We start from the raw sequence: 25,513 nt of genomic DNA, 5'->3' as shown, positions 1-25,513 counted from the left end.
GGCCATCAGGCCATTCAATAACAAAATATTTGGCCATTAGGCCATTCAATTTCAATAACAAAATATTTGGCCATTAGGCCATTCAATTTCAATAACCAAATATTCGGCCATTAGACCATTCAATTTCAATAACAAAATATTTGGCCATTAGGCCATTCAATTTTAATAACAAAATATTTGGCCTTAAGGCCATTTAATAACAAAATATTTGGCCTTAAGGCCATTTAATAACAAAATATCTCGGCCATCAGGCCATTCAATAACAAAATATCTGGCCATTAGGCCATTCAATTTCAATAACAAAATATTTGGCCATTAGGTCATTAAAAAACAAAATATCTCGGCCATAAACTTTCAAAGTTCCCGTGTTCCCACCATACCCCCCCCCCCCCCCCCCCCCCCCCCCCCCCCCCCCCCCCCCCCCCCCCCCCCCCCCCACCTATAAAACAGCAAAAATGGAAATGGAACAAACTGTAACTGGATCGATTTTCCCCCAGCAACTTTTTCCATCAAGTAGGGCGGCGCCCTCTAGGGAGCCGCGCCCGCTAGGGAGGACCGCGCTCATTAATGACGTTTGGGCGGGGCGGGCTGTCGGCTGATTTCTGCTAACATTGCTTGACCCTGTTTGACCCTGCTTGACGTGGTCACGTGGTCACAGGCTTGTCAAGCTTGGCATCGAGGTCTGATTGACAGCCAATGTCACATGTCACGTGGTGGCCGTTGATGTCACGTGGGTGGCCGCCAGTGTCACGTGGGTGGCCGCTCAATTCAGAGAAAACCGCCAAGAAAAAACACCAAAAGATAACCAATACATTCGCTCTACCACCTAACACCGCTTGGGTGACACCACCCCCCCCCCACCCTTACTTCTAACGTGTTGGTTCTGGTAGCGTACGAAGGGTGGGGTTTTTTTTTACCACCAACTCCTACCCTACGGGGCACGGCCATCAGCCCCCCCTCCCCCCCCCCCCCCACACACACACACACACAAACCACCTCCTGTAAACATTCGACACTTTTTAAACTTACTCATTCTTTATGTAAAACTTGGGTAGGTTTTATGTTAAACTTGGGTAGGTTTTATGTAAAACTTGGGTAGGTTTTTTGTAAAACTTGGGTAGGTTTTTTGTAAAACTTGGGCAGGTTTAGTGTGAAACTTGTATAGGTTTTGTGTAAAACCTGGGTAGTTTTTGTGTGAAACAATGTTTCAGTACAGTGTATGTTTCACAAAAATTTGAACCAGACTAAAAAAAAAAAGAAATTGTGCTAGAAAGCCAAAACTAAGACGATTTATGAGACACAACTCTCGTGTGTGTGTGAAAAAATAGTCGCAGAAACAGTTGATTTGCATTCACGAGCTGTAGATCTTTAAGCAATTATAGAACTACAGCATACCACATATCATACAACATATCATACAGCATATCATACAACATATCATACAACATATCATACAACATATCATACAATATATACAACATATCATACAACATATCATACAACATATCATACAACATATCATACAACATATCATACAACATATCATACAATATATACAACATATCATACAACATATCATACAACATATCATACAACATATCATACAACATATCATACAACATATCATACAACATATCATACAATATATACAACATATCATACAACATAGCATACAACATATCATACAACATATCATACAACATATCATACAATATATACAACATATCATACAACATATCATACAACATATCATACAACATATCATACAACATATCATACAACATATCATACAACATATCATACAACATATCATACAACATATCATACAACATATCATACAACATATCATACAACATATCATACAACATATCATACAACATATCATACAACATATCATACAACATATCATACAATATATACAACATATCATACAACATATCATACAACTTATCATACAACATATCATACAATATATACAACATATCATACAACATATCATACAACATATCATACAACATATCATACAACATATCATACAACATATCATACAACATATCATACAATATATACAACATATCATACAACATATCATACAACATATCATACAACATATCATACAATATATCATACAACATATCATACAACATATCATACAACATATCATACAATATATCATACAACATATCATACAACATATCATACAACATATCATACAACATATCATACAACATATCATACAACATATCATACAATATATACAACATATCATACAACATAGCATACAACATATCATACAACATATCATACAACATATCATACAATATATACAACATATCATACAACATATCATACAACATATCATACAATATATCATACAACATATCATACAACATATCATACAACATATCATACAACATATCATACAACATATCATACAACATATCATACAACATATCATACAACATATCATACAACATATCATACAACATATCATACAACATATCATACAACATATCATACAATATATACAACATATCATACAACATATCATACAACATATCATACAACATATCATACAACATATCATACAACATATCATACAACATATCATACAACATATCATACAACATATCATACAACATATCATACAACATATCATACAATATATCATACAACATATCATACAACATATCATACAACATATCATACAACATATCATACAACATATCATACAACATATCATACAACATATACAACATATCATACAACATATCATACAACATATCTATGAAACCTTACAACAAGGTTTTAACAATTTTTTTTTTAATTGACACATTTAGAAATATTTGAACCGCTAAGAACTTAGTCTACAACACACAAACAATTCAACAAACACACAAACTAACCAACTATAGGACTTTGAATACTACATCAAAGCATATAAAAACAAGAAAATGTCTGACTGAAAAAAAAAATGTGGTTGAAATGATTTTCCTTTGTTTGTTTAAGTTTTTGACATGAATGCGAATGAAATGGTGAATAAGATTTCCTAATGGGGGCTGATGATAGACATTACGTCATCAACTGTCACGTGATGATCGACATTACGTCATCAACTGTCACGTGATCCGGCCGTCAGTCACGCGTGTGGCCCGCGGGCGGGGCGAGCAAGTTATGATTCAATTATCCCCCCTGACCTGTGGCCCTACTCGGCGCGGGGCGGCTGGAGCCACAACCCCGTGCGGTGCATGCCCTGCCCGATTGTAGGAAAAAAAGTCACAGGAAAAAAAAAACACAGGAAAAAAAAACACAGAAAAAAAGTCACAGGAAAAAAAGTCACAGGAAAAAAAGTCACAGGAAAAAAAGTCACAAATATATATTTGCATGATACTTGTTAATACTTTTATGTATTAAATATTCAGAGAGTGCAAATTAACTTAGGATTAATTAAATGTAATGTAATGTGTGTAGGCTGTATACGCATAGGAATTTTTATAATTCATCTAAAAATATTTAGTATGAAGTATGTAGATTGTAATTATTTTAAACTTAAGATGAGTAGCGTTTAATAGAATGCTCCAAAGTCCACGGTTTTAATCCTGTTTTTTTTTTAAATACCAACATTAAATTACCGTGAAATGGTAAGTTCGTCTGACTTTCTGCCCTCAACTCATGGCCACAATAGTTATGTTTAGATGTTTAGTTCAACCACCTTTACTGCCCACATTTAGCACGCTCATTACATAACAACACTTAGGATAAAAAAGAAAGCCGACAAGGTTCAAATGCTGTCATTGACGCATGACGTCAACAATACAAAATATGTTCGGACAATGCCTACTGAGGAGAGGCCGACCAGAGAATAGCCTACGGCAAAATGTGCCTAAATTTTTTTTATAGTTAAATTTTCTACCGCGTTTTTAACTAAATACGTAACAAAAGTTGAGATTGTTGTGTAAATTATATTAGAGTATTTTTACTTACAATTGTTATAAACCATAATGCTTTTAACGTCTATAAATAATTTATGCTATAAAAAAATACAAACCACAACAAGAAACATACAAAATTTTACAATTCTAAACAAATAAAAAAAATATTTCTAAAAATATTTTTGTGACTTTTTTTCTGTGACTTTATTTCTGTGACTTTTTTTCCAAAAATTTTTTTCCACTGTGACTTTTTTTCTGTGACTTTTTTTCCTAGCAAAAACTGTGACTTTTTTTCTGTGTTTTTTTTTCCTGTGACTTTTTTTCCGTTTACCCCCTGCCCCCCCCCCCCCCCCCCCTCCCCTTGCGTGACGTCGATGCCATCGAGTAATTACCGGCCCTGGCAGCGATCTGTTACGGCCCAGACTTGGATCAATCGTCCTAGGCTTGCCGGCCATCTTGTTGGCCCACCCGTGGCTTGCCGGCCATCTTGTTGGCCCACCCGTGGCTTGTCGGCCATCTTGTTGGCCCACCCGTGGCTTGCCGGCCATCTTGTTGGCCCACCCGTCGCTTGCTGGCCATTTTGTTGGCCCACCCGTCGCTTGCTGGCCATTTTGTTTGACGGCCAAAAAATACAAACCTCTCACACCCAACCTACACACATCACACACCAAACTCACAAACCTACAAGCCTCCACACCAAACCTACGAACCTCACACACCAAACCTACACACCCTCCCCACAATTCCTGTACAGCTCTGCTCAGTGTGAGTGGGTTTGTTGTATTTCTAGTGCCTATTTATTTGTAAATTGATTGATGTTCCTCTACTTATTATTTACCTACCCCTCCCTACGCCCCCACCCACCCCTCCCTACACCCCCACCCACCCCTCCCCCAACTTTTCCCACCACGACATATCACCTAAGAGGAGCCCTCATTTGGCCGGAGTCAAAGACTTGAATAATTCAGTAAGCTGGTCAAATTGACTCGGTCAAATTGACTTGGTCCAATCGACTTGGTGTAAGTTCGCTTGTTAAAGGCTTCCATCCATTCGATATCATAGAAGAGATTTTTTAATGGCTGTCTACTTCAAATGTTGTCATTCAATGGCTACCGTCTGCAAATGTCATTCAATGGCTACCGTCTCCAAATGTCATTCAATGGCTACCGTCTCCAAATGTCATTCAATGGCTACCGTCTCCAAATGTCATTCAATGGCTACCGTCTCCAAATGTCATTCAATGGCTACCGTCTCAAAATGTTGCCCTAAGTTTAAAATGAGTGGATCGCGTTTGCCGTATCCTACACACACACACACACACACACACACACACACACATACACACACACACACATACACACACATTATTGAACTTCTCCAATTAGTTCGGCCATTTAGTCAAGTCGCTGCTTGTTTTCTTAATTGTGGCTCGGCTAATTAATGAGCCAGGCTTTATGTTGTGGAGTATTAGCGTCATCCCCCCCCCCCACCCAGGACCATGGAGTATTAGCGTCATCCCCCCCCCCCCCACCCAGGGCCATGGAGTATTAGCGTCATCCCCCCACCTAGGACCATTGTTGCGACACAACTACCACCCCCATCCCACCTCTATAGTTCAATATTAAAGACTACCCTACCCCTCTAGCGGCATATTAACATCCCCCCCCCCTTGTAACGCTGTAATGACGTACAATAATTACGCCCCAAGAAATCTCTGATTCTCAGCGCGGCGGACAGAGAAAATTGAAAATAAAAAAAGCGATCCCAAAGCCAACAAATTCTCCATTTCACTCTCCGAGCGGGCGGCCATTCACCGCTTTATCCTGGGCTCGTCTTCTAGCGCGGCTAAGCACGGGCTGGTCCCGTTCTCCTGCCGCCACCGATTATTTATTTCGGCAAACCGACAAATAATTGAACCCCGGGCCAAGAATCGATCGCTCTAAACGCCGTCAGTTGACGAGGTTGGATGTACCCAGTGGCCCAAACTTGCCGGTCTGATCCGAGTTTGCCGGCAAGATCAAAGTTTGCCGGTCTGATCAAACTTTGCCGGTCTGACCAAACTCTGCCGGTCTCATCAAACTTGCTGGTCTGATCAAACTTTGTCGGCATGATCAAAGTTTGCCGGTCTGACCAAACTTTGCCGGCAAGATTTTCCGGTCTGTTATCACGAGTCACAGAGCGCATTGTCACCAGTAACATCTGAGTTTCGCTAGAACATTTGATTGTTTCCCCTGATAGAGCTAGAACATTTGATTGTTTCCCCTGATAACATCACACAAAACATGTTCATTAATTCTTTTTTAAATCGTCCAAGTTATAAATAACTTATTTATTGTTGAAAGAAATGGATCGATTATATTCTTATCGCAAACAGGCAAATAATGACACACATACACCACACAACTCCACACATACTCCACACATACACCACACAGACACCACACAACTCCACACATACACCACACATAGCCTACACCACACAACTCCACACACACACACCACACAACTCCACACATACTCCATACATACACCACACAGACACCACACATACACCACACACACACCACACATACTCCACACAGACACCACACACACACCACACACACAGCACCCACCCAACCCACAAGGGCAAGTCTACCCAAGCTTTAAATAAACCTGGATCCTCGCCAAACTTCACCCCCCCCCCCCCCCCTCAATAAAAACTCCCTGATTTATCATCTCCTACTTTCACAAGCTGGCTGGCAGCATCAAAACTTCCCATAAGCCCCGGACTACCGGAAATAGAAGAAAACATTTATTATCGCCCTTGGCGCTTCTCAGGAACCGGAAATACTCGAGTAATTCTGGTATCTACAGGGGCTGGTGTTCGAGCCTTACGGACACCACACAGACACCATACAAACACCGTACAAACACCATACAGATACCATACAAACACCATACAAACACCATACAAACACCATACAAACACCGTACAAACACCATACAAACACCATGCGGACATCTATTACCAAACATGTCATCTGTTTCAGGCGCCATCTTTGACACGAAGGACACCGACTCCCAGCGTGCCTTTGAGAAGGCCTTGACCCAGCATAGGAACAGCTCGAGCAGACCTTTCAAGGTCAACCTCCGTATGGAGAAGGTCGACACGACGAGCAACTTCCAAGTCGCCAGTGCAAGTAGGTGGCAGTTAGTGTCATGTCAGTGTCATGTCATTTAGTGTCATGTCAGTGTCATGTCAGTTAGTGTCATGTCAGTGACATGTCAGTTAGTGTCATGTCAGTGTCATGTCAGTGTCATGTCAGTTAGTGTCATGTCAGTGGCATGTCAGTTAGTGTCATGTCAGTGTCATGTCAGTGGCATGTCAGTGTCATGTCAGTTATTGTCATGTCAGTTTATGCCATGTCAGTTAGCGTAATGTCAGTTAGTGCCATGTCAGTGTCATGTCAGTTTGTATCATGTCAGTTAGTGTCATGTCCACTAATGGTAGAAGGTCACACTAATGGTAGAAGGTCACACTAATGATGGAAGGTCACACTAATGGTAGAAGGTCACTCTAATGTAGGAAGGTCACTTTAATGACTTTATTTTGAGTCAATGTCTTTTCGTCACTGTCGTAGAGCCACTTTCTGACGTCACTAACTTCACCAAGTTGGCTGTTTGACGTCACTGTTTGACGTCAATGTCCAGTGTGACGTCACTGCTTGACGCCAATGTCCAGTGTGTCGTTGCATCTTGCCTTCCTGCCATCTGCCATCCCCAACCAAATAATGCCCACCAAGAGTTATCGATTCCTCTAGCCTCCCCTTGTCTGCAAAAGTTGCTCAACGTTTCGCGTCAGTTTTCTCTTTGAAACAAAAAACGGTTCATAATATCATTCGACTTTTTTCCTCTTAATGTCTGAAATGAAATTTAAACCCAGCCTAGAAAATGTTGTTGCTGGACAAAAGATCGTGTTAATCCCCACGAACTAAATCTCGTTTAATGGGATCTGGGGAGGCTTTTACATTAGGCGATTACAGCAGTCTTAGAGGGGGGGGGGGGGGGGGGGAGAACTATCTAAGTCACACTGTCTCAGTCATATGTTTCAGTCATGCTGTCTGACTGAGTCAGCCCTTCTAATGTTATCCCCCCCTCCCCACCATGGGCTGGTCTAAAGACTCGACTGTCTCTCTAATGAGGTCACTAATAGGCCCCAAAAGGATAGCTTCTAAAGCTGGCTAGTGGTGGGGGGGGGAAGGGGGAGGGTCATTAGACCGGACACCGCAGGCTTTAAGTAGGAGTGGACATAGCTGGTCACTGATGGTTACTGCTGGTCAATGATGGTCAATGATGGTCACTGATGGTATTGATGGTCAAAAATGGTCAATGATGGTCAATGATGGTCAATGATGGTCAATGATGGTCAATGATGGTCAATGATGGTCAATGATGGTCAATGATGGTCAATGATGGTCAATGATGGTCAATGATGGTCAATGATGGTCAATGATGGTCAATGATGGTCACTGATGGTCACTGATGGTCAATGATGGTCAATAATGGTCAATGGTGGTCAATGATGGTCAATGATGGTCAATGATGGTCAATGATGGTCACGCTTTACCATCTGTGATATGGATAAGAGAGAGCTGTGTATCTGACAGACACTGGCACCATTCACACAGACACTGGCACCATTCACACAGAGACTGGCACCATTCACACAGACACTGGCACCATTCACACAGACACTGGCACCATTCACACACACACTGGCACCATTCACACAGAGACTGGCACCATTCACACAGAGACTGGCACCATTCACACAGACACTGGCACCATTCACACACACACTGGCACCATTCACACAGACACTGGCACCATTCACACAGACACTGGCACCATTCACACAGAGACTGGCACCATTCACACATACACTGGCACCATTCACACAGAGACTGGCACCATTCACACAGAGACTGGCACCATTCACACAGAGACTGGCACCATTCACACAGACACTGGCACCATTCACACAGACACTGGCACCATTCACACACACACTGGCACCATTCACACAGACACTGGCACCATTCACACAGAGACTGGCACCATTCACACAGAGACTGGCACCATTCACACATACACTGGCACCATTCACACAGAGACTGGCACCATTCACACAGAGACTGGCACCATTCACACAGACACTGGCACCATTCACACAGATACTGGCACCATTCACACATACACGTCCTCATGAGCATCCTTTGGCATACACACACACACACATAGTATCCACCCCATAAAATCCCACCCCATAAAATCCCACCCCATAAAATCCCACCCCATAAAATCCCACCCCATAAAATCCCACCCCAGCAACCACCCCCTAAGAACCCCAACCCAGCCCCCATCGCGAAAAACCATTTTACGCCACTGATAATCTTCTACTGGGGAAGGGAAATGAGGGCCCCTTGTAATGAGGGCCCCTTGTAATCTCGACTTAAAATCACGGCTAGGCCGCCTAAATAGAGACAAACCTACTTATTTCTACTCGAGTGTTGCTTAGAGGAAATCATTGTAGTCAATTGCTCCTAAAGATTGGTCTTTTCTTCGTCTGGTCATTTGTCTAAAACAGGCGTCACAACCTGCTGTAGTGTGGAGTCACAACCTGCTGTAGTGTGGAGTCACAACCTGCTGTAATGTAAGACAGGAGTCACAACCTGCTGTAGTGTGGAGTCACAACCTGCTGTAGTGTAAGACAGGAGTCACAACCTGCTGTAGTGTGGAGTCACAACCTGATGTAGTGTGGAGTCACAACCTGCTGTAGTGTGGAGTCACAACCTGCTGTAGTGTGGAGTCACAACCTGCTGTAGTGTAAGACAGGAGTCACAACCTGCTGTAGTGTGGAGTCACAACCTGCTGTAGTGTAACACAGGAGTCACAACCTGCTGTAGTGTGGAGTCACAACCTGCCGTAGTGTGGAGTCACAACCTGCTGTAGTGTAAGACAGGAGTCACAACCTGCTGTAGTGTGGAGTCACAACCTGCTGTAGTGTAAGACAGGAGTCACAACCTGCTGTAGTGTGGAGTCACAACCTGATGTAGTGTGGAGTCACAACCTGCTGTAGTGTGGAGTCACAACCTGCTGTAGTGTGGAGTCACAACCTGCTGTAGTGTGGAGTCACAACCTGCTGTAGTGTAACACAGGAGTCACAACCTGCTGTAGTGTAAGACAGGAGTCACAACCTGCTGTAGTGTAAGACAGGAGTCACAACCTGCTGTAGTGTGGAGTCACAACCTGATGTAGTGTGGAGTCACAACCTGCTGTAGTGTGGAGTCACAACCTGCTGTAGTGTGGAGTCACAACCTGCTGTAGTGTGGAGTCACAACCTGCTGTAGTGTAACACAGGAGTCACAACCTGCTGTAGTGTAAGACAGGAGTCACAACCTGCTGTAGTGTAAGACAGGAGTCACAACCTGCTGTAGTGTGGAGTCACAACCTGCTGTAGTGTGGAGTCACAACCTGCTGTAGTGTGGAGTCACAACCTGATGTAGTGTGGAGTCACAACCTGCTGTAGTGTAACACAGGAGTCACAACCTGCACATGTGACATTCATACGATGTTCATATGATGTTGTTGATGTGTGAGAAATCTACAGTTACCTCCACACCCTGAGGTCAATGCCTGCGGTCGGTAATTAAGAGACTAATTTCAATTGATCGCATTAAATGATTGGTCCCGCCAGACTTCAGGCGTTGTTCTAAGTCTGATAAATGTGGGCTCATGGTGGGGCTGTGGTCCTCTCACTTTGTGGTCCTCTCACTTTGTGGTCCTCTCACTTTGTGGTCCTCTCACTTTGTGGTCCTCTCTCTTTGTGGTCCTCTCTCTGTCTGGTCCTGTCCTCTATCTGTGTGGTCCTCTATCTGTGTGGTCCTCTATCTGTGTGGTCCTCTATCTGTGTGGTCTTCTATCTGTGTGGTCCTCTATCTGTGTGGACCTCTATCTTTGTGGTCCTCTATCTTTGTGGTCCTCTATTTGTGTAGTCCTCTATCTGTGTGGTCCTCTATCTGTGTGGTCCTCTATCTGTGTGGTCCTCTATCTGTGTGGTCCTCTATCTATGTGGTCCTCTATCTGTGTGGTCCTCTATCTGCGTGATCCTCTATCTGTGTGGTCCTCTATCTGTGTGGTCCTCTCTCTCTGTGTGGTCCTCTCTCTCTATGTGGTCCTCTATCTGTGTGGTCCTCTATCTGTGTGGTCCTTTATCTGTGTGGTCCTCTATCTGTGTGGTCCTCTATCTGTGTGGTCCTCTATCTATGTGGTCCTCTATCTGTGTGGTCCTCTATCTGTGTGGTCCTCTATCTGTGTGGTCCTCTATCTGTGTGGTCCTCTATCTGTGTGGTCCTCTATCTGTGTGGACTCTATCTGTGTGGTCCTCTATCTGTGTGGTCCTCTATCTGTGTGGTCCTCTATCTGTGTGGTCCTCTATCTGTGTGGTCCTCTATCTGTGTGGTCCTCTATCTGTGTGGTCCTCTATCTGTGTGGTCCTCTATCTGTGTGGTCCTCTATCTGTGTGGACCTCTGTCTCTTCACCAAGTGACGTAGCCAACATCATGACTCGAAGTTTGATCTATCAGACAATAGCGGACAATATTTACAGACCAGGAAATAGGCGTTTGTTTACTATCGATTACTGCTGTTAAAGCACGCCTACCCACCCCGCCCTCCACTCCCCCTCCGCTCCCCCTCCACCCCCTCCCCCTCCACCCGCTCCCCCTCCACCGGGTCCACCTCTAACAGTCCAGCTGTATGTTAGTGTCAGACTCAGATGTCTTGTTAGGATGTGTCTGTGTCTTGATGTGTCTGTGTCTCAGTTTGTCTGTCTTGATGTGTCTGTGTCTTGATGTGTCTGTGTCTTGATGTGTCTGTGTCTCAGTGTGTCTGTCTTAATGTGTCTGTTTCTCAGTGTGTCTGTGTTAATGTGTCTGTTTCTTGATGTGTCTGTGTCTCAGTGTGTCTGTGTCTCACTGTGTCTGTCTTGATTTGTCTGTGTCTCAGTGTGTCTGTCTTGATGTGTCTGTGTCTCACTTTGTCTGTCTTGATGTGACTGTGTCTTGATGTTTCTGTCTTGATGTGTCTCTTACCATTATGTAAGTTGGGCTATGTTAAAATGTATGTAGCCTGGATAAAGTGTGTACCCCCCCTCAACTCCCACCCACCCAATCACCCCCACGCTGAGTAGTGGGTAAATGAATAGATGTCAGACATTGCCAATGTTCCCCACACCAACGTTCCCCACACCAATGTTCCCCACACCAATGTTCCCCACATCAATGTTCCCCACACCAACGTTCCCCACATCAATGTTCCCCACATCAATGTTCCCCACATCAATGTTCCCCTCATAATGTTCCCCGCACCAATGTACCCCACACCAATGTTCCCCGCACAAATGTTCCCCACACCAATGTTCCCCACACAAATGTTCCCCACACCACTTAGTGGGGATTAACTTGTAGGGATGCTTGCCTGATTTCCATCAATAATAAATGACCTCTGTGTATAGAGAGCGGAGGAGAAGGGTATGGTTTAAATAGATTTTATTGCGGGAGTAACGTGGTGTGGGAGGGGTGTGTGGGGAGGGGTGTGTGGGGAGGGGTGTGTGGGGAGGGGTGTGTGGGGAGGGGTGTGTGGGCGTGTGTGTAGGGGTGGGTGTGGCAAGGGTGTGTAGGGGTGGGTGTGACCAGGGTGTGTATGTAAGGTGTCTGGAGAGGGTGGTTATGTGGGACATTTAGATCACAAATCTCGTCCAACAAATCTCGTCCAACAAATCTCGTCCAACAAATCTCGTCCAACAAATCTCGTCCAACAAATCTCGTCCAACAAATCTCGTCCAACAAATCTCGTCCAACAAACGTCCAACAAATCTCGTCCAACAAATCTCGTCCAACAAATCTCGTCCAACAAATCTTGTCCAACAAATCTCGTCCAACAAATCTCGTCCAACGAATCTCGTCCAACAAATCTCGTCCAACAAATCTCGTCCAACAAATCTCGTCCAACAAATCTCGTCCAACAAATCTCGTCCAACAAATCTTGTCCAACAAATCTCGTCCAACAAATCTCGTCCAACAAATATCGTACAAACAAATCTCGTCCAACAAATCTTGTCCAACAAATCTCGTCCAACAAATCTCCAACAAATCTCCAACAAATGTCCAACAAATCACGTCCAACAAATCTCGTCCAACAAACGTCCAACAAATCTCGACCAACAAATCTCGTCCAACAAATCTCGTCCAACAAATCTCGTCCAACAAATCTCGTCCAACAAATGTCCAACAAATCTCGTCCAACAAATCTCGTCCAACAAATCTCGTCCAACAAATCTCGTCCAACAAATGTCCAACAAATCTCGTCCAACAAATGTCCAACAAATCTCGTCCAACAAACGTTTAACAAATCTCGTCCAACAAATCTCCAACAAATGTCCAACAAATCTCGTCCAACAAATCTCGTCCGACAAATCTCGTCCAACAAATCTCGTCCAACAAACGTCCAACAAATCTCGTCCAACAAATGTCCAACAAATATCGTCCAACAAATATCGTCCAACAAATCTCGTCCAACAAATCTCATCCAACAAATCTCGTCCAACAAATCTCGTCCAACAAATGTCCAACAAATCTCGTCCAACAAATCTCGTCCAACAAATCTCGTCCAACAAATCTCGTCCAACTAATCTCGTCCAACAAATCTCGTCCAACAAATCTCGTCCAACAAATCTCGTCCAACAAATCTAGTCCAACAAATGTCCAACAAATCTCGTCCAACAAATCTCGTCCAACAAATCTCGTCCGACAAATCTCGTCCAACAAATATCGTACAAACAAATCGCGTCTGTCAAAACAATACGTGCAACTAATTTATGTTTATGCATGAAAATCAACATGATATTTGACTCAGTCCTAAGATGACTTGAAACAATCATAAAATGACTTCCACGGCCATAAGATTTGCTGTCAAGTTTGAAACGACTGGTTCTATTTTTAGTTGTCACTCTGAATATGTAGGGCAATTAATTAAATCTTATTATTCTTGACCAACTAACACGGACCGCTATTTGGAGAAATTTGTCGGCGATTGAAAGGTTGTTTCATTGTAGCCTAGTTTGTATAGTGTGTACAATCTGGCATGTAGTGTGTAAAGTGTGGTATGTAGAGTGTGGTGTGTGGAGTGTGTAGAGTGTGTAGAGTGTAGTGTGTTGTGTGGTGTGTAGAGTGTGGTGTGTGGAAGTGTGGTGTGTAGAGTCTGGTGTGTAGAGTGTAGTGTGTGGTGTGTGGAAGTTTGGTGTGTAGAGTGTGGTGTATAGAGTGTGGTGTGTAGAGTGTGGTGTAGTGTGTGTTGTGTGGGGTGTGAAGTGTGGTGTGTGGAGTGTAGTGTGGAGTGTGTGTGGTGTGTGTGTGGTGTGTGTGGTGTGTAGTGTGTGTGGTGTGTGTGTTGTGTAGAGTGTTGTGTAAAGTGTTGTGTAGAGTGTGGTGTGTAGAGTGTGGTGTGTAGAGTGTGGTCTGTAGAGTGTGGTGTGTAGAGTGAGTTGTGTAGAGTGTAGAGTGTGGTGTGTTGTGTGGTGTGTGTTGTATAGAGTGTTGTGTGTGTTGTGTCGAGTGTGGTGTGTAGAGTGTGTTGTGTGGTGTTTGTTGTGTGGGGTGTGAAGTGTGGTGTGTGGAGTGTAGTGTGGAGTGTGTGTGGTGTGTGTGGTGTGTAGTGTGTGTGGTGTGTGTGTTGTGTAGAGTGTTGTGTAAAGTGTTGTGTAGAGTGTGGTGTGTAGAGTGTGGTGTGTAGAGTGTGGTGTGTAGAGTGTGGTGTGTAGAGTGTGGTCTGTAGAGTGTGGTGTGTAGAGTGTGGTGTGTAGAGTGAGTTGTGTAGAGTGTAGAGTGTGGTGTGTTGTGTGGTGTGTGTTGTATAGAGTGTTGTGTGTGTTGTGTAGAGTGTGGTGTGTAGAGTGTGGTGTGTAGAGTGAGGTGTGTAGAGTGTGTAGAGTGTGGTGTGTGTTGTGTAGAGTGTGGTGTGTAGAGTGTGGTGTGTGGTGTGTAGAATCTGGTGTGTGGTGTGTATAATCTGGTGTGTGGTGTGTAGAGTGTGGTGTGGAGTGTGTGGTGTGTGTGGTGTGTGGAGTGTGTGATGTGTGGTGTGTAGAATCTGGTGTGTGGTGTGTAGAATCTGGTGTGTGGTGTGTAGAGTGGTGTGTAGAATCTGGTGTGTGGTGTGTAGAGTGTGGTGTGGAGTGTGTGATGTGTGTGGTGTGTGGAGTGTGTGATGTGTGTGGTGTGTAGAATCTGGTGTGTGTGGTGTGTAGAGTGTGGTGTGTAGAGTGTGGTGTGTGTTGTGTAGAGTGTGGTGTGTGTTGTGTAGATTGTGGTGTGTAGAGTGTGGTGTGTAGAGTGTAGTGTGTAGAGTGTGGTGTGTAGAGTGAGGTGTGTAGAGTGTGTAGAGTGTGGTGTTTAGAGTGTGGTGTGTGGTATGTAGAATCGGGTGTGTTGTGTGTAGAGTGGTGTGTGGGGTGTGTGATGTGTGTGGTGTGTAGAATCTGGTGTGTGTGGTGTGGTGTGTAGAGTGTGGTGTGTAGTGTGTGGTGTGTGGTGTGTAGAGTGTGGTGTGTGTGATGTGTGTGGTGTGTAGCGTGTGTTGTGTGGTGTGTGTGATGTGTGTGGTGTGTAGCGTGTGATGTGTAGAGTGTTGTGTGTAGAGTGTGGTGTGTAGAGTGAGGTGTGTGGTGTGTAGAATCTGGTGTGTGGTGTGTAGATTGTGGTGTGAAGTAAGTGATGTGTGTGGTGTGTGGTGTGTGTGATGTGTGTGGTGTGTGATGTGTGTGGTGTGTAGAATCTGGTGTGTGTGTTGTGTAGAGTTTGGTGTGTGTAGTGTAGAGTGTGGTGTGTAGAGTGTTGTGTGTAGAGTGTAGAGTGAGGTGTGTAGACTGTGTAGACTGTGGTGTGTGTTGTGTAGAATCTGGTGTGTGGTGTGTAGAATCTGGTGTGTGTGGTGTGTAGAGTGTGGTGTGTAGAGTGTGGTGTGTAGAGTGTGGTGTGTGGTGTGTGTGGTGTGTGATGTGTGTGGTGTGTAGAGTGTGGTGTGTAGACTGTGGTGTGTAGAGTGTGGTGTGTATTGTGATATGTTTGGTGTGTGGTGTGTAGAATCTGGTGTGTGGTGTGTAGACTGTGGTGTGTAGATTTTGGTGTGTGGTGTGTAGTGAACCCGATCATGTACCCAATAAGCTTTGTGAAATAACGAAAAGCGGGAAACAGTAGGATGACGTCATTTGTTGAGAAAATTGCCGGCCATAACCAAGCGAATGGAGACGAAATGAGTTCTTGTTTGGGACGGGGGGGGGGGGCAATCTAATTACCAGACCCCCAACCTCGTTTTGACACACTCTTCCAATCAACAACAGTCTGGCCTTGACCTTCATGTTACTGTCACATTTTGCTGGTCTTTCGTCTTCCTTGGAATTACTGACGTCACTGACATTTGTGATGACGTCACTGACATGGGTTTGGTGTCCGGTCAAAAACCCCCTGGACAAAAACCCCCTGGTCATAAACCCCCCGACATAAACCCCCTGGACAAAAACCCCCCGCGACATAAACCCCCTGGACAAATACCCCCCGCGATATAAACCCCCCGGATAATAACCCCCGGACTGAGGTTTATATAAAGAAAAAATAACGATGATGTGAACCAAGAAATTTAAAAAAAAATAATTACATTAAATTAATTTAATTTTTTACGACTAAGAAAATAGTTTCTACCTAAAAAAAATGCTTTTCGAAATCAAGGAGTGACCTTAGTTGTATTTGATCAAAGATCGGGCACCGACAACACCTTAGATATAGGTCATCCACATGTGGGAGCCGTGCGGATCAAAGCAACACATTCTTAACAATTCAAAAGATGTGAGGGGTTCACCGGCGGAAGCTTGGTTCATCTCCACCTTGGCATACAGAACCATGGTATAAATATAAAATCAAATTTATTTCTCGACAAATCGTATATTTTCTGGAATGGAGTTTGTTCAATCCAATAAAGGAAATTTAAAGGTGATTTTTGAAGGCTATGTTTATGTCAAGCAAAAAGATCTGGCGAACGGCGTTGTGTCATTTGAGTGTTCCAAAAGACGCAACAAGGCAGAATGCAAAGCAAAAATAAAGATTCATGGTGAACAGCTTGTTGGACGATGTAATGAACATTCGCATGGACCAGATCCATCTCAACTGGAAGTGTGTAAAGTAGTGCAGCAGATGAAACAACTGGCAGAAGAAACGGAAGCAACACCCCAGCAGATCATCACTCAGTCTATTACTACGTTTACTGAAGATGCCAAGGCCAAGCTGCCCTCGGTTCCACACATACGGCGTAACATCAGGCGTCAACGTCAAACGCTAAAACACCCACTGTCTGATCCAAGGAATGTTGATGATATAATCATTCCTGAACAATATACAATGACACAAGATGGACAAACAACAATTTCTTCTGTTCGATTCCGGTGCCAAATCAAAAGGTAGGATGTTTTTGTTTGGAACCAAGGACAACCTTAGGTTATTGGAGGTTAATCAGCACTGGTTTATGGATGGTACATTCAAAACAGCTCCTGCATTGTTTTCACAACTGTACACAGTCCATGCATTGGTCAATGGACGGACTGTTCCGTGTGTTTATGCCTTACTTCAAAACAAAACACAGGAAACATACACAACACTCTTACAGCAGCTAACGGTCTTAAACACAAACCTGCAACCAATTTCTGTTATGATTGACTTTGAAATGGCTGTGATAAAAAGTGTTGAAAGAGTGTGAGGTCAAAGGATGTTTCTTCCATCTTAGCCAAAATATATACAGAAAAATTCAGGACTCTGGCCTTCAACAACTCTACCAAGTTGATAGTGAATTTGCTCTCAAGCTCAGAATGCTACCTGTGTTGGCCTTTGTTCCCATCGAACACATGAGTTATGCCTTTGAAAAATTATTGGAAATTTTCCCCCAAGAAGCAATGCCGATTGCAGACTACTTTGAGGACTACTATATTGGCAGACCACAACGTCGAGGTCGAAGACAACCTATGTTTCCACTTGACATTTGGAACATGCACACACGTGCAGAAGACCATATGCCAAAAACAAACAACTCAGTTGAAGGCTGGCACAGAAGTTTTCAGTCGAATATGGGATGTTGCCACCCAAATATTTGGAAATTTATTGACTTTATTAAAAAGGAACAATCTCTCCAAGAGGTTTATTGTACACAGATTAATTCAGGTCACTGTTTACCAAAACAGAAAAAAAAATATATTGATAGAAGCTCTCGAATTTTAACTGTTGTTAAAAATTTTAATGAGTCCACCATTATTGAGTATTTGCGAGGCATCGCTCACAATCTGTCTTTTTAAAGTTATAATAAAAATAAAAGTTTTTTCCTAATGTTTGTTTTGTATTTTTATATTAATTTTGTTTCTCGTCATCTTTGGTTTTTCCTTATATAAACCTCAATTGGGGGGTTTTTGTCCAGGGGGTTTATATCGCGGGGGGTTTTTGTCCAGGGGTTTTTTATCGCGGGGGGTTTTTGTCCAGGGGGTTTATGTCGCAGGGGGTTTTTGTCCAGGGGGTTTAGGTCGGGGGGTTTATGTCCAGGGGGTTTTTGACCGGGAGCCCATGGGTTTGGTTCTTGACTCAAATTGCTGACAACTATTTGACATGACCTTTCGCCAATTGACTCAGTGACCTTGTAACAGTTGGACCTAGTGGTTCACCTTATGGTTTAACATATGACCTAGTAGGTTAACCTTGTAGTTGAACATTTGATTGTTTGACCTTGTAGTTGAACATTTGATTGTTTGACCTTGTAGTTGAACATTTGATTGTTTGACCTTGGCTAGTGAACAAATGCCCCGCTATAGGTCGACCTTCAAGCTCTAAGAAAATCCAGTAAGGTTCCTTCCAGCTGTCATTTGTTTTGTTATGAATTTTTTTGTTACAAAATCTGTGTGGGGCTACGTGTGTGTGGGGCTACGTGTGTGTGACTAAATCTGTGTGGGGCTACGTGTGTGTGGGGCTATGTGTGTGTGTGGGGCTACGTGTGTGTGGGGCTACGTGTGTGTGTGGCTACATGTGCTACAAGATGTAGCCTTAAATCATGTGCTACAAGATGTAGCCTTAAATCATGTGCTACAAGATGTAGCCTTAAATCATGTGCTACAAGATGTAGCCTTAAATCAAGCTGAAACACGAAATGTTGTGCCGAGAGAGGCGAGCAATCAATTTGTGCGTCGTCCTGCCTGCACTCTCTCCCCAAATTGGTTAATACGGCGACCCTCCCGGGGGAGGAGACGCCATACTGGGGGAGGGGAGGGATTCGCCCCTTCTACCTCGACGATTACTTGAAGAATAGAGGAGTTAAAAATATCGTACAATTGACGGTATCGATGCCAATTTCAGCACATCGCACGATTGTATCGAATCAAGCTTAGAAACTTGTTATGCATGATACAGTCAAGCTTAGAAACTTGTTATACATGATACAGTCAAGCTTAGAAACTTGTTATATATGATACAATCAAGCTTAGAAACTTTATATACATGATACAATCAAGCTTAGAAACTTGTTATACATGATACAATCTACCTTTGAAACTTGGCAAAACATTAGACATCGAGATGCTCCAAAGCTGGGCTAAAATATCGATACTGACCGTACAAGACTAATTGCAGCGATGTTTGTCGTATTCGATTACTGCGGAAAGTATCGTTTCTCTAATCGCCTGGAGACCCAATGAAGCAACCACCCAATTCAGATAATCCGATTACAAGTACGAACTGGAGACGAGACGTCTGAAGACTATCAGAGGTACTGTGGGGGGGGGGTGCTGGGGGAGGGGGAGGTGCTGGTGGAGGGGAGGGGGAGGTGCTGGTGGACGGGGGGGACGACGGAGCTTGAAATTTGTCCAGGCTGTCATGACCGAAAATGTGGCGATGTGTTACACAAGGGAAATCTGCTGGGGTGGGTCAGTTGTTAGGTCAGTTGTTAGGTCAATTGTTTGGTCAGTTGTTAGGTCAGTTGTTAGGTCAGTTGTTTGGTCAGTTGTTTGGTCAGTTGTTTGGTCAGTTGTTAGGTCAGTTATTAGTTCAATTGTTTCAATAATCTATCTATATATATAATTCTCTTCTGGGATCAGTTAGAAAACAAGCTGCAAGCGCCTCCTTGCAGTCCCCTCTCTTTCTCTCTATCACTATCACTACCACCCCCCACCCCACCCCAACATTGTCTGGTGAGCGGTGTTCACTCTAAATTTTTACAAAGCTAAATGTTTACAAATCATAGAGCCGGGTTTCTATTAGGGGCAGATAATTTAGTTCGATTTTTAACTTACAGGAGGTAACTAAGAAATAACTAAGAGGAGGTTGCTTTCACGGGGGGGGGGGGGGGGGGGGGGGGGGGTGTAGGGTCGGTGTTAGGGGAAAGTGGGGGGGGTTAGTGTTTTAAAGCAAATATTTTCAGTGGCAGCATTGGTACTGTCGAATTTACAAATTATGAATTACTGAAAAGTAGAAAATAAAACAACTAAATAGCGGCGTATGATACGCTGCGGGTCGGCTCGTTAGTCTATATTCCTACAATGGTTGGCCTTTCACCATTTTCCAAATTCTAGTTGTGTAAATATATTTGAGTATATATATATATGTATGTGTGTAAATATTTGTTTAGTACATATGTATGTGTGTAAATATCTGTGTAGTACATATGTATGTGCATAAATATCTGTGTAGTACATACGTATGTGTGTAAATATATGTATTAAAGAATGCGACATTAAGAATTATTTTATAATATAAACGTGTAAACAAATACACATACACCGGCAAACATATAGTCATACACACACACATGCTGCCCTATAGGTCCACCCCCCCCCTACCCCTATAGAAAAAAACGAGATGACGTTTCGGTGTTTCCCGGTCCCCTGAATGTCCCCGTGAATGACGAGCCGGAAGTGGCCGACGCGCATGTCAAAGATGGGGGCGGTGGCTGAGGAAAATGTACCCACTACGGAGCGGGCGAAAACGAAATACTTTACCAAGTGAATACTTTACCAAGAAAATACTCTACCAAGAAAATACTTTACCAAGAAAATGCTTTACCAAGAAAATACTTTATCAAGAAAATACTCTACCAAGAAAATACTTTACCAAGAAAATACTTTACCAAGAAAATACTTTACCAAGAAAATACTTTACCAAGAAAATACTTTACCAAGAAAATACTTTACCAAGAAAATACTTTACCAAGAAAATACTTCACCAAGAAAATGTTTTACCAGGAATAAACTTTACGATGCCATATTGATCTATGATTTACCCTGTTGCCCCATCCTGTCATGATTTGCCCCATCCTGTCATGATTTGCCCCATCATGATTTGCCCTGTTGTTTCAGTGTGTCATGATTTGCCCTGTTGTTTCAGTGTGTCATGATTTGCCCTGTTGTTTCAGTGTGTCATGATTTGCCCCATTCTTTCAGTGTGTCATGATTTGCCCTGTTGTTTCAGTGTGTCATGATTTGCCCCATCATGATTTGCCCTGTTGTTTCAGTGTGTCATGATTTGCCCTGTTGTTTCAGTGTGTCATGATTTGCCCATCATGATTTGCCCTGTTGTTTCAGTGTGTCATGATTTGCCTTGTTGTTTCAGTGTGTCATGATTTGCCCATCATGATTTGCCCTGTTGTTTCAGTGTGTCATGATTTGCCCTGTTGTTTCAGTGTGTCATGATTTGCCCTGTTGTTTCAGTGTGTCATGATTTGCCCTGTTGTTTCAGTGTGTCATGATTTGCCCTGTTGTTTCAGTGTGTCATGATTTGCCCATCATGATTTGCCCTGTTGTTTCAGTGTGTCATGATTTGCCCTGTTGTTTCAGTGTGTCATGATTTGCCCATCATGATTTGCCCTGTTGTTTCAGTGTGTCATGATTTGCCCTGTTGTTTCAGTGTGTCATGATTTGCCCTGTTGTTTCAGTGTGTCATGATTTGCCCTGTTGTTTCAGTGTGTCATGATTTGCCCTGTTGTTTCAGTGTGTCATGATTTGCCCTGTTGTTTCAGTGTGTCATGATTTGCCCTGTTGTTTCAGTGTGTCATGATTTGCCCCATTGTTTCAGTGTGTCATGATTTGCCCTGTTGTTTCAGTGTGTCATGATTTGCCCCATCATGATTTGCCCTGTTGTTTCAGTGTGTCATGATTTGCCCTGTTGTTTCAGTGTGTCATGATTTGCCCATCATGATTTGCCCTGTTGTTTCAGTGTGTCATGATTTGCCCTGTTGTTTCAGTGTGTCATGATTTGCCCATCATGATTTGCCCTGTTGTTTCAGTGTGTCATGATTTGCCCTGTTGTTTCAGTGTGTCATGATTTGCCCTGTTGTTTCAGTGTGTCATGATTTGCCCTGTTGTTTCAGTGTGTCATGATTTGCCCTGTTGTTTCAGTGTGTCATGATTTGCCCTGTTGTTTCAGTGTGTCATGATTTGCCCTGTTGTTTCAGTGTGTCATGATTTGCCCCGTTGTTTCAGTGTGTCATGATTTGCCCTGTTGTTTCAGTGTGTCATGATTTGCCCCATCATGATTTGCCCTGTTGTTTCAGTGTGTCATGATTTGCCCTGTTGTTTCAGTGTGTCATGATTTGCCCCATCATGATTTGCCCTGTTGTTTCAGTGTGTCATGATTTGCCCTGTTGTTTCAGTGTGTCATGATTTGCCCTGTTGTTTCAGTGTGTCATGATTTGCCCTGTTGTTTCAGTGTGTCATGATTTGCCCTGTTGTTTCAGTGTGTCATGATTTGCCCTGTTGTTTCAGTGTGTCATGATTTGCCCTGTTGTTTCAGTGTGTCATGATTTGCCCTGTTGTTTCAGTGTGTCATGATTTGCCCTGTTGTTTCAGTGTGTCATGATTTGCCCTGTTGTTTCAGTGTGTCATGATTTGCCCTGTTGTTTCAGTGTGTCATGATTTGCCCTGTTGTTTCAGTGTGTCATGATTTGCCCTGTTGTTTCAGTGTGTCATGATTTGCCCTGTTGTTTCAGTGTGTCATGATTTGCCCTGTTGTTTCAGTGTGTCATGATTTGCCCTGTTGTTTCAGTGTGTCATGATTTGCCCTGTTGTTTCAGTGTGTCATGATTTGCCCTGTTGTTTCAGTGTGTCATGATTTGCCCTGTTGTTTCAGTGTGTCATGATTTGCCCTGTTGTTTCAGTGTGTCATGATTTGCCCTGTTGTTTCAGTGTGTCATGATTTGCCCTGTTGTTTCAGTGTGTCATGATTTGCCCTGTTGTTTCAGTGTGTCATGATTTGCCCTGTTGTTTCAGTGTGTCATGATTTGCCCTGTTGTTTCAGTGTGTCATGATTTGCCCTGTTGTTTCAGTGTGTCATGATTTGCCCTGTTGTTTCAGTGTGTCATGATTTGCCCTGTTGTTTCAGTGTGTCATGATTTGCCCTGTTGTTTCAGTGTGTCATGATTTGCCCTGTTGTTTCAGTGTGTCATGATTTGCCCTGTTGTTTCAGTGTGTCATGATTTGCCCTGTTGTTTCAGTGTGTCATGATTTGCCCTGTTGTTTCAGTGTGTCATGATTTGCCCTGTTGTTTCAGTGTGTCATGATTTGCCCTGTTGTTTCAGTGTGTCATGATTTGCCCTGTTGTTTCAGTGTGTCATGATTTGCCCTGTTGTTTCAGTGTGTCATGATTTGCCCTGTTGTTTCAGTGTGTCATGATTTGCCCTGTTGTTTCAGTGTGTCATGATTTGCCCTGTTGTTTCAGTGTGTCATGATTTGCCCTGTTGTTTCAGTGTGTCATGATTTGCCCTGTTGTTTCAGTGTGTCATGATTTGCCCTGTTGTTTCAGTGTGTCATGATTTGCCCTGTTGTTTCAGTGTGTCATGATTTGCCCTGTTGTTTCAGTGTGTCATGATTTGCCCTGTTGTTTCAGTGTGTCATGATTTGCCCCGTTGCCCCATCATGTCATGATTTGCCCTGTTGTTTCAGTGTGTCATGATTTGCCCTGTTGTTTCAGTGTGTCATGATTTGCCCTGTTGTTTCAGTGTGTCATGATTTGCCCTGTTGTTTCAGTGTGTCATGATTTGCCCTGTTGTTTCAGTGTGTCATGATTTGCCCTGTTGCCCCATCATGTCATGATTTGCCCTGTTGTTTCAGTGTGTCTCCTGATGTCCCAAGGTGTGTTTGCTATTGTGGGCCAGAAGTCCATGGAGTCTGCTGACATCGTCAAGGCTCTCTCCGCCACCTTCCACATGCCCTTCATCAGCACCACGCTCTCTAGTTCCTCTATCAGGGGCGACCCCTCCCCGTGAGTATTGGGCTTTGGGTTGGGCTACATTTATATGTCAGTTTGTATGGTGTCCTTTATGTTCTCCATACGGTGCAAAAGGTCAGTCTGTATGTTTACCTCTCTGTTCTACATACGGGGTTAAAGGTCAGTCTGTTTGTTACCTCTCTGTTCTACATACGGGGTTAAAGGTCAGTCTGTATGTTTACCTCTCTGTTCTACATACGGGGTTAAAGGTCAGTCTGTATGTTTACCTCTCTGTTCTACATACGGGGTTAAAGGTCAGTCTGTATGTTTACCTCTCTGTTCTACATACGGGGTTAAAGGTCAGTCTGTATGTTTACCTCTCTGTTCTACATACGGGGTTAAAGGTCAGTCTGTATGTTTACCTCTCTGTTCTACATACGGGGTTAAAGGTCAGTCTGTATGTTTACCTCTCTGTTCTACATACGGTGCTAAAGGTCAGTCTGTATGTTTACCTCTCTGTTCTACATACGGGGTTAAAGGTCAGTCTGTATGTTTACCTCTCTGTTCTACATACGGGGTTAAAGGTCAGTCTGTATGTTTACCTCTCTGTTCTACATACGGGGTTAAAGGTCAGTCTGTATGTTTACCTCTCTGTTCTACATACGGGGTTAAAGGTCAGTCTGTATGTTTACCTCTCTGTTCTACATACGGTGCTAAAGGTCAGTCTGTATGTTTACCTCTCTGTTCTACATACGGGGTTAAAGGTCAGTCTGTATGTTTACCTCTCTGTTCTACATACGGGGTTAAAGGTCAGTCTGTATGTTTACCTCTCTGTTCTACATACGGTGCTAAAGGTCAGTCTGTATGTTTACCTCTCTGTTCTACATACGGTGCTAAAGGTCAGTCTGTATGTTTACCTCTCTGTTCTACATACGGGGTTAAAGGTCAGTCTGTATGTTTACCTCTCTGTTCTACATACGGGGTTAAAGGTCAGTCTGTATGTTTACCTCTCTGTTCTACATACGGTGCTAAAGGTCAGTCTGTATGTTTACCTCTCTGTTCTACATACGGTGCTAAAGGTCAGTCTGTATGTTTACCTCTCTGTTCTACATACGGGGTTAAAGGTCAGTCTGTATGTTTACCTCTCTGTTCTACATACGGGGTTAAAGGTCAGTCTGTATGTTTACCTCTCTGTTCTACATACGGGGTTAAAGGTCAGTCTGTATGTTTACCTCTCTGTTCTACATACGGGGTTAAAGGTCA

At 43.3% G+C, this 25,513-nt stretch overlaps 1 protein-coding gene across 2 annotated transcripts in view; it reads left to right on the top strand.

Moving 5' to 3' along the window:
* LOC131937013 (glutamate receptor 3) overlaps window positions 1-25,513 on the top strand; it is an 81,839-nt gene that overhangs the window by 12,591 nt on the left and 43,735 nt on the right. For both annotated transcript variants that reach the window (XR_009386140.1, XM_059294193.1), the window contains exons 2-3: window positions 6,965-7,114; window positions 24,154-24,304. Coding sequence is in view for 1 of the 2 variants with exons in the window: in XM_059294193.1 (XP_059150176.1) it covers window positions 6,965-7,114; window positions 24,154-24,304 (301 nt within the window). In the remaining variant the exon portion in view is untranslated. The remainder of the gene's footprint in view (window positions 1-6,964; window positions 7,115-24,153; window positions 24,305-25,513) is intronic.

The sequence above is a fragment of the Physella acuta genome, unplaced genomic scaffold, assembly GCF_028476545.2.
Source record: "Physella acuta isolate Inbredline_101_S28 unplaced genomic scaffold, ASM2847654v3 ptg000017l, whole genome shotgun sequence".
NCBI lineage: Eukaryota > Metazoa > Mollusca > Gastropoda > Physidae > Physella > Physella acuta.
Note: the sequence above shows the minus strand (reverse complement) of the source record. Positions and strands in the feature narration are given on the sequence as shown.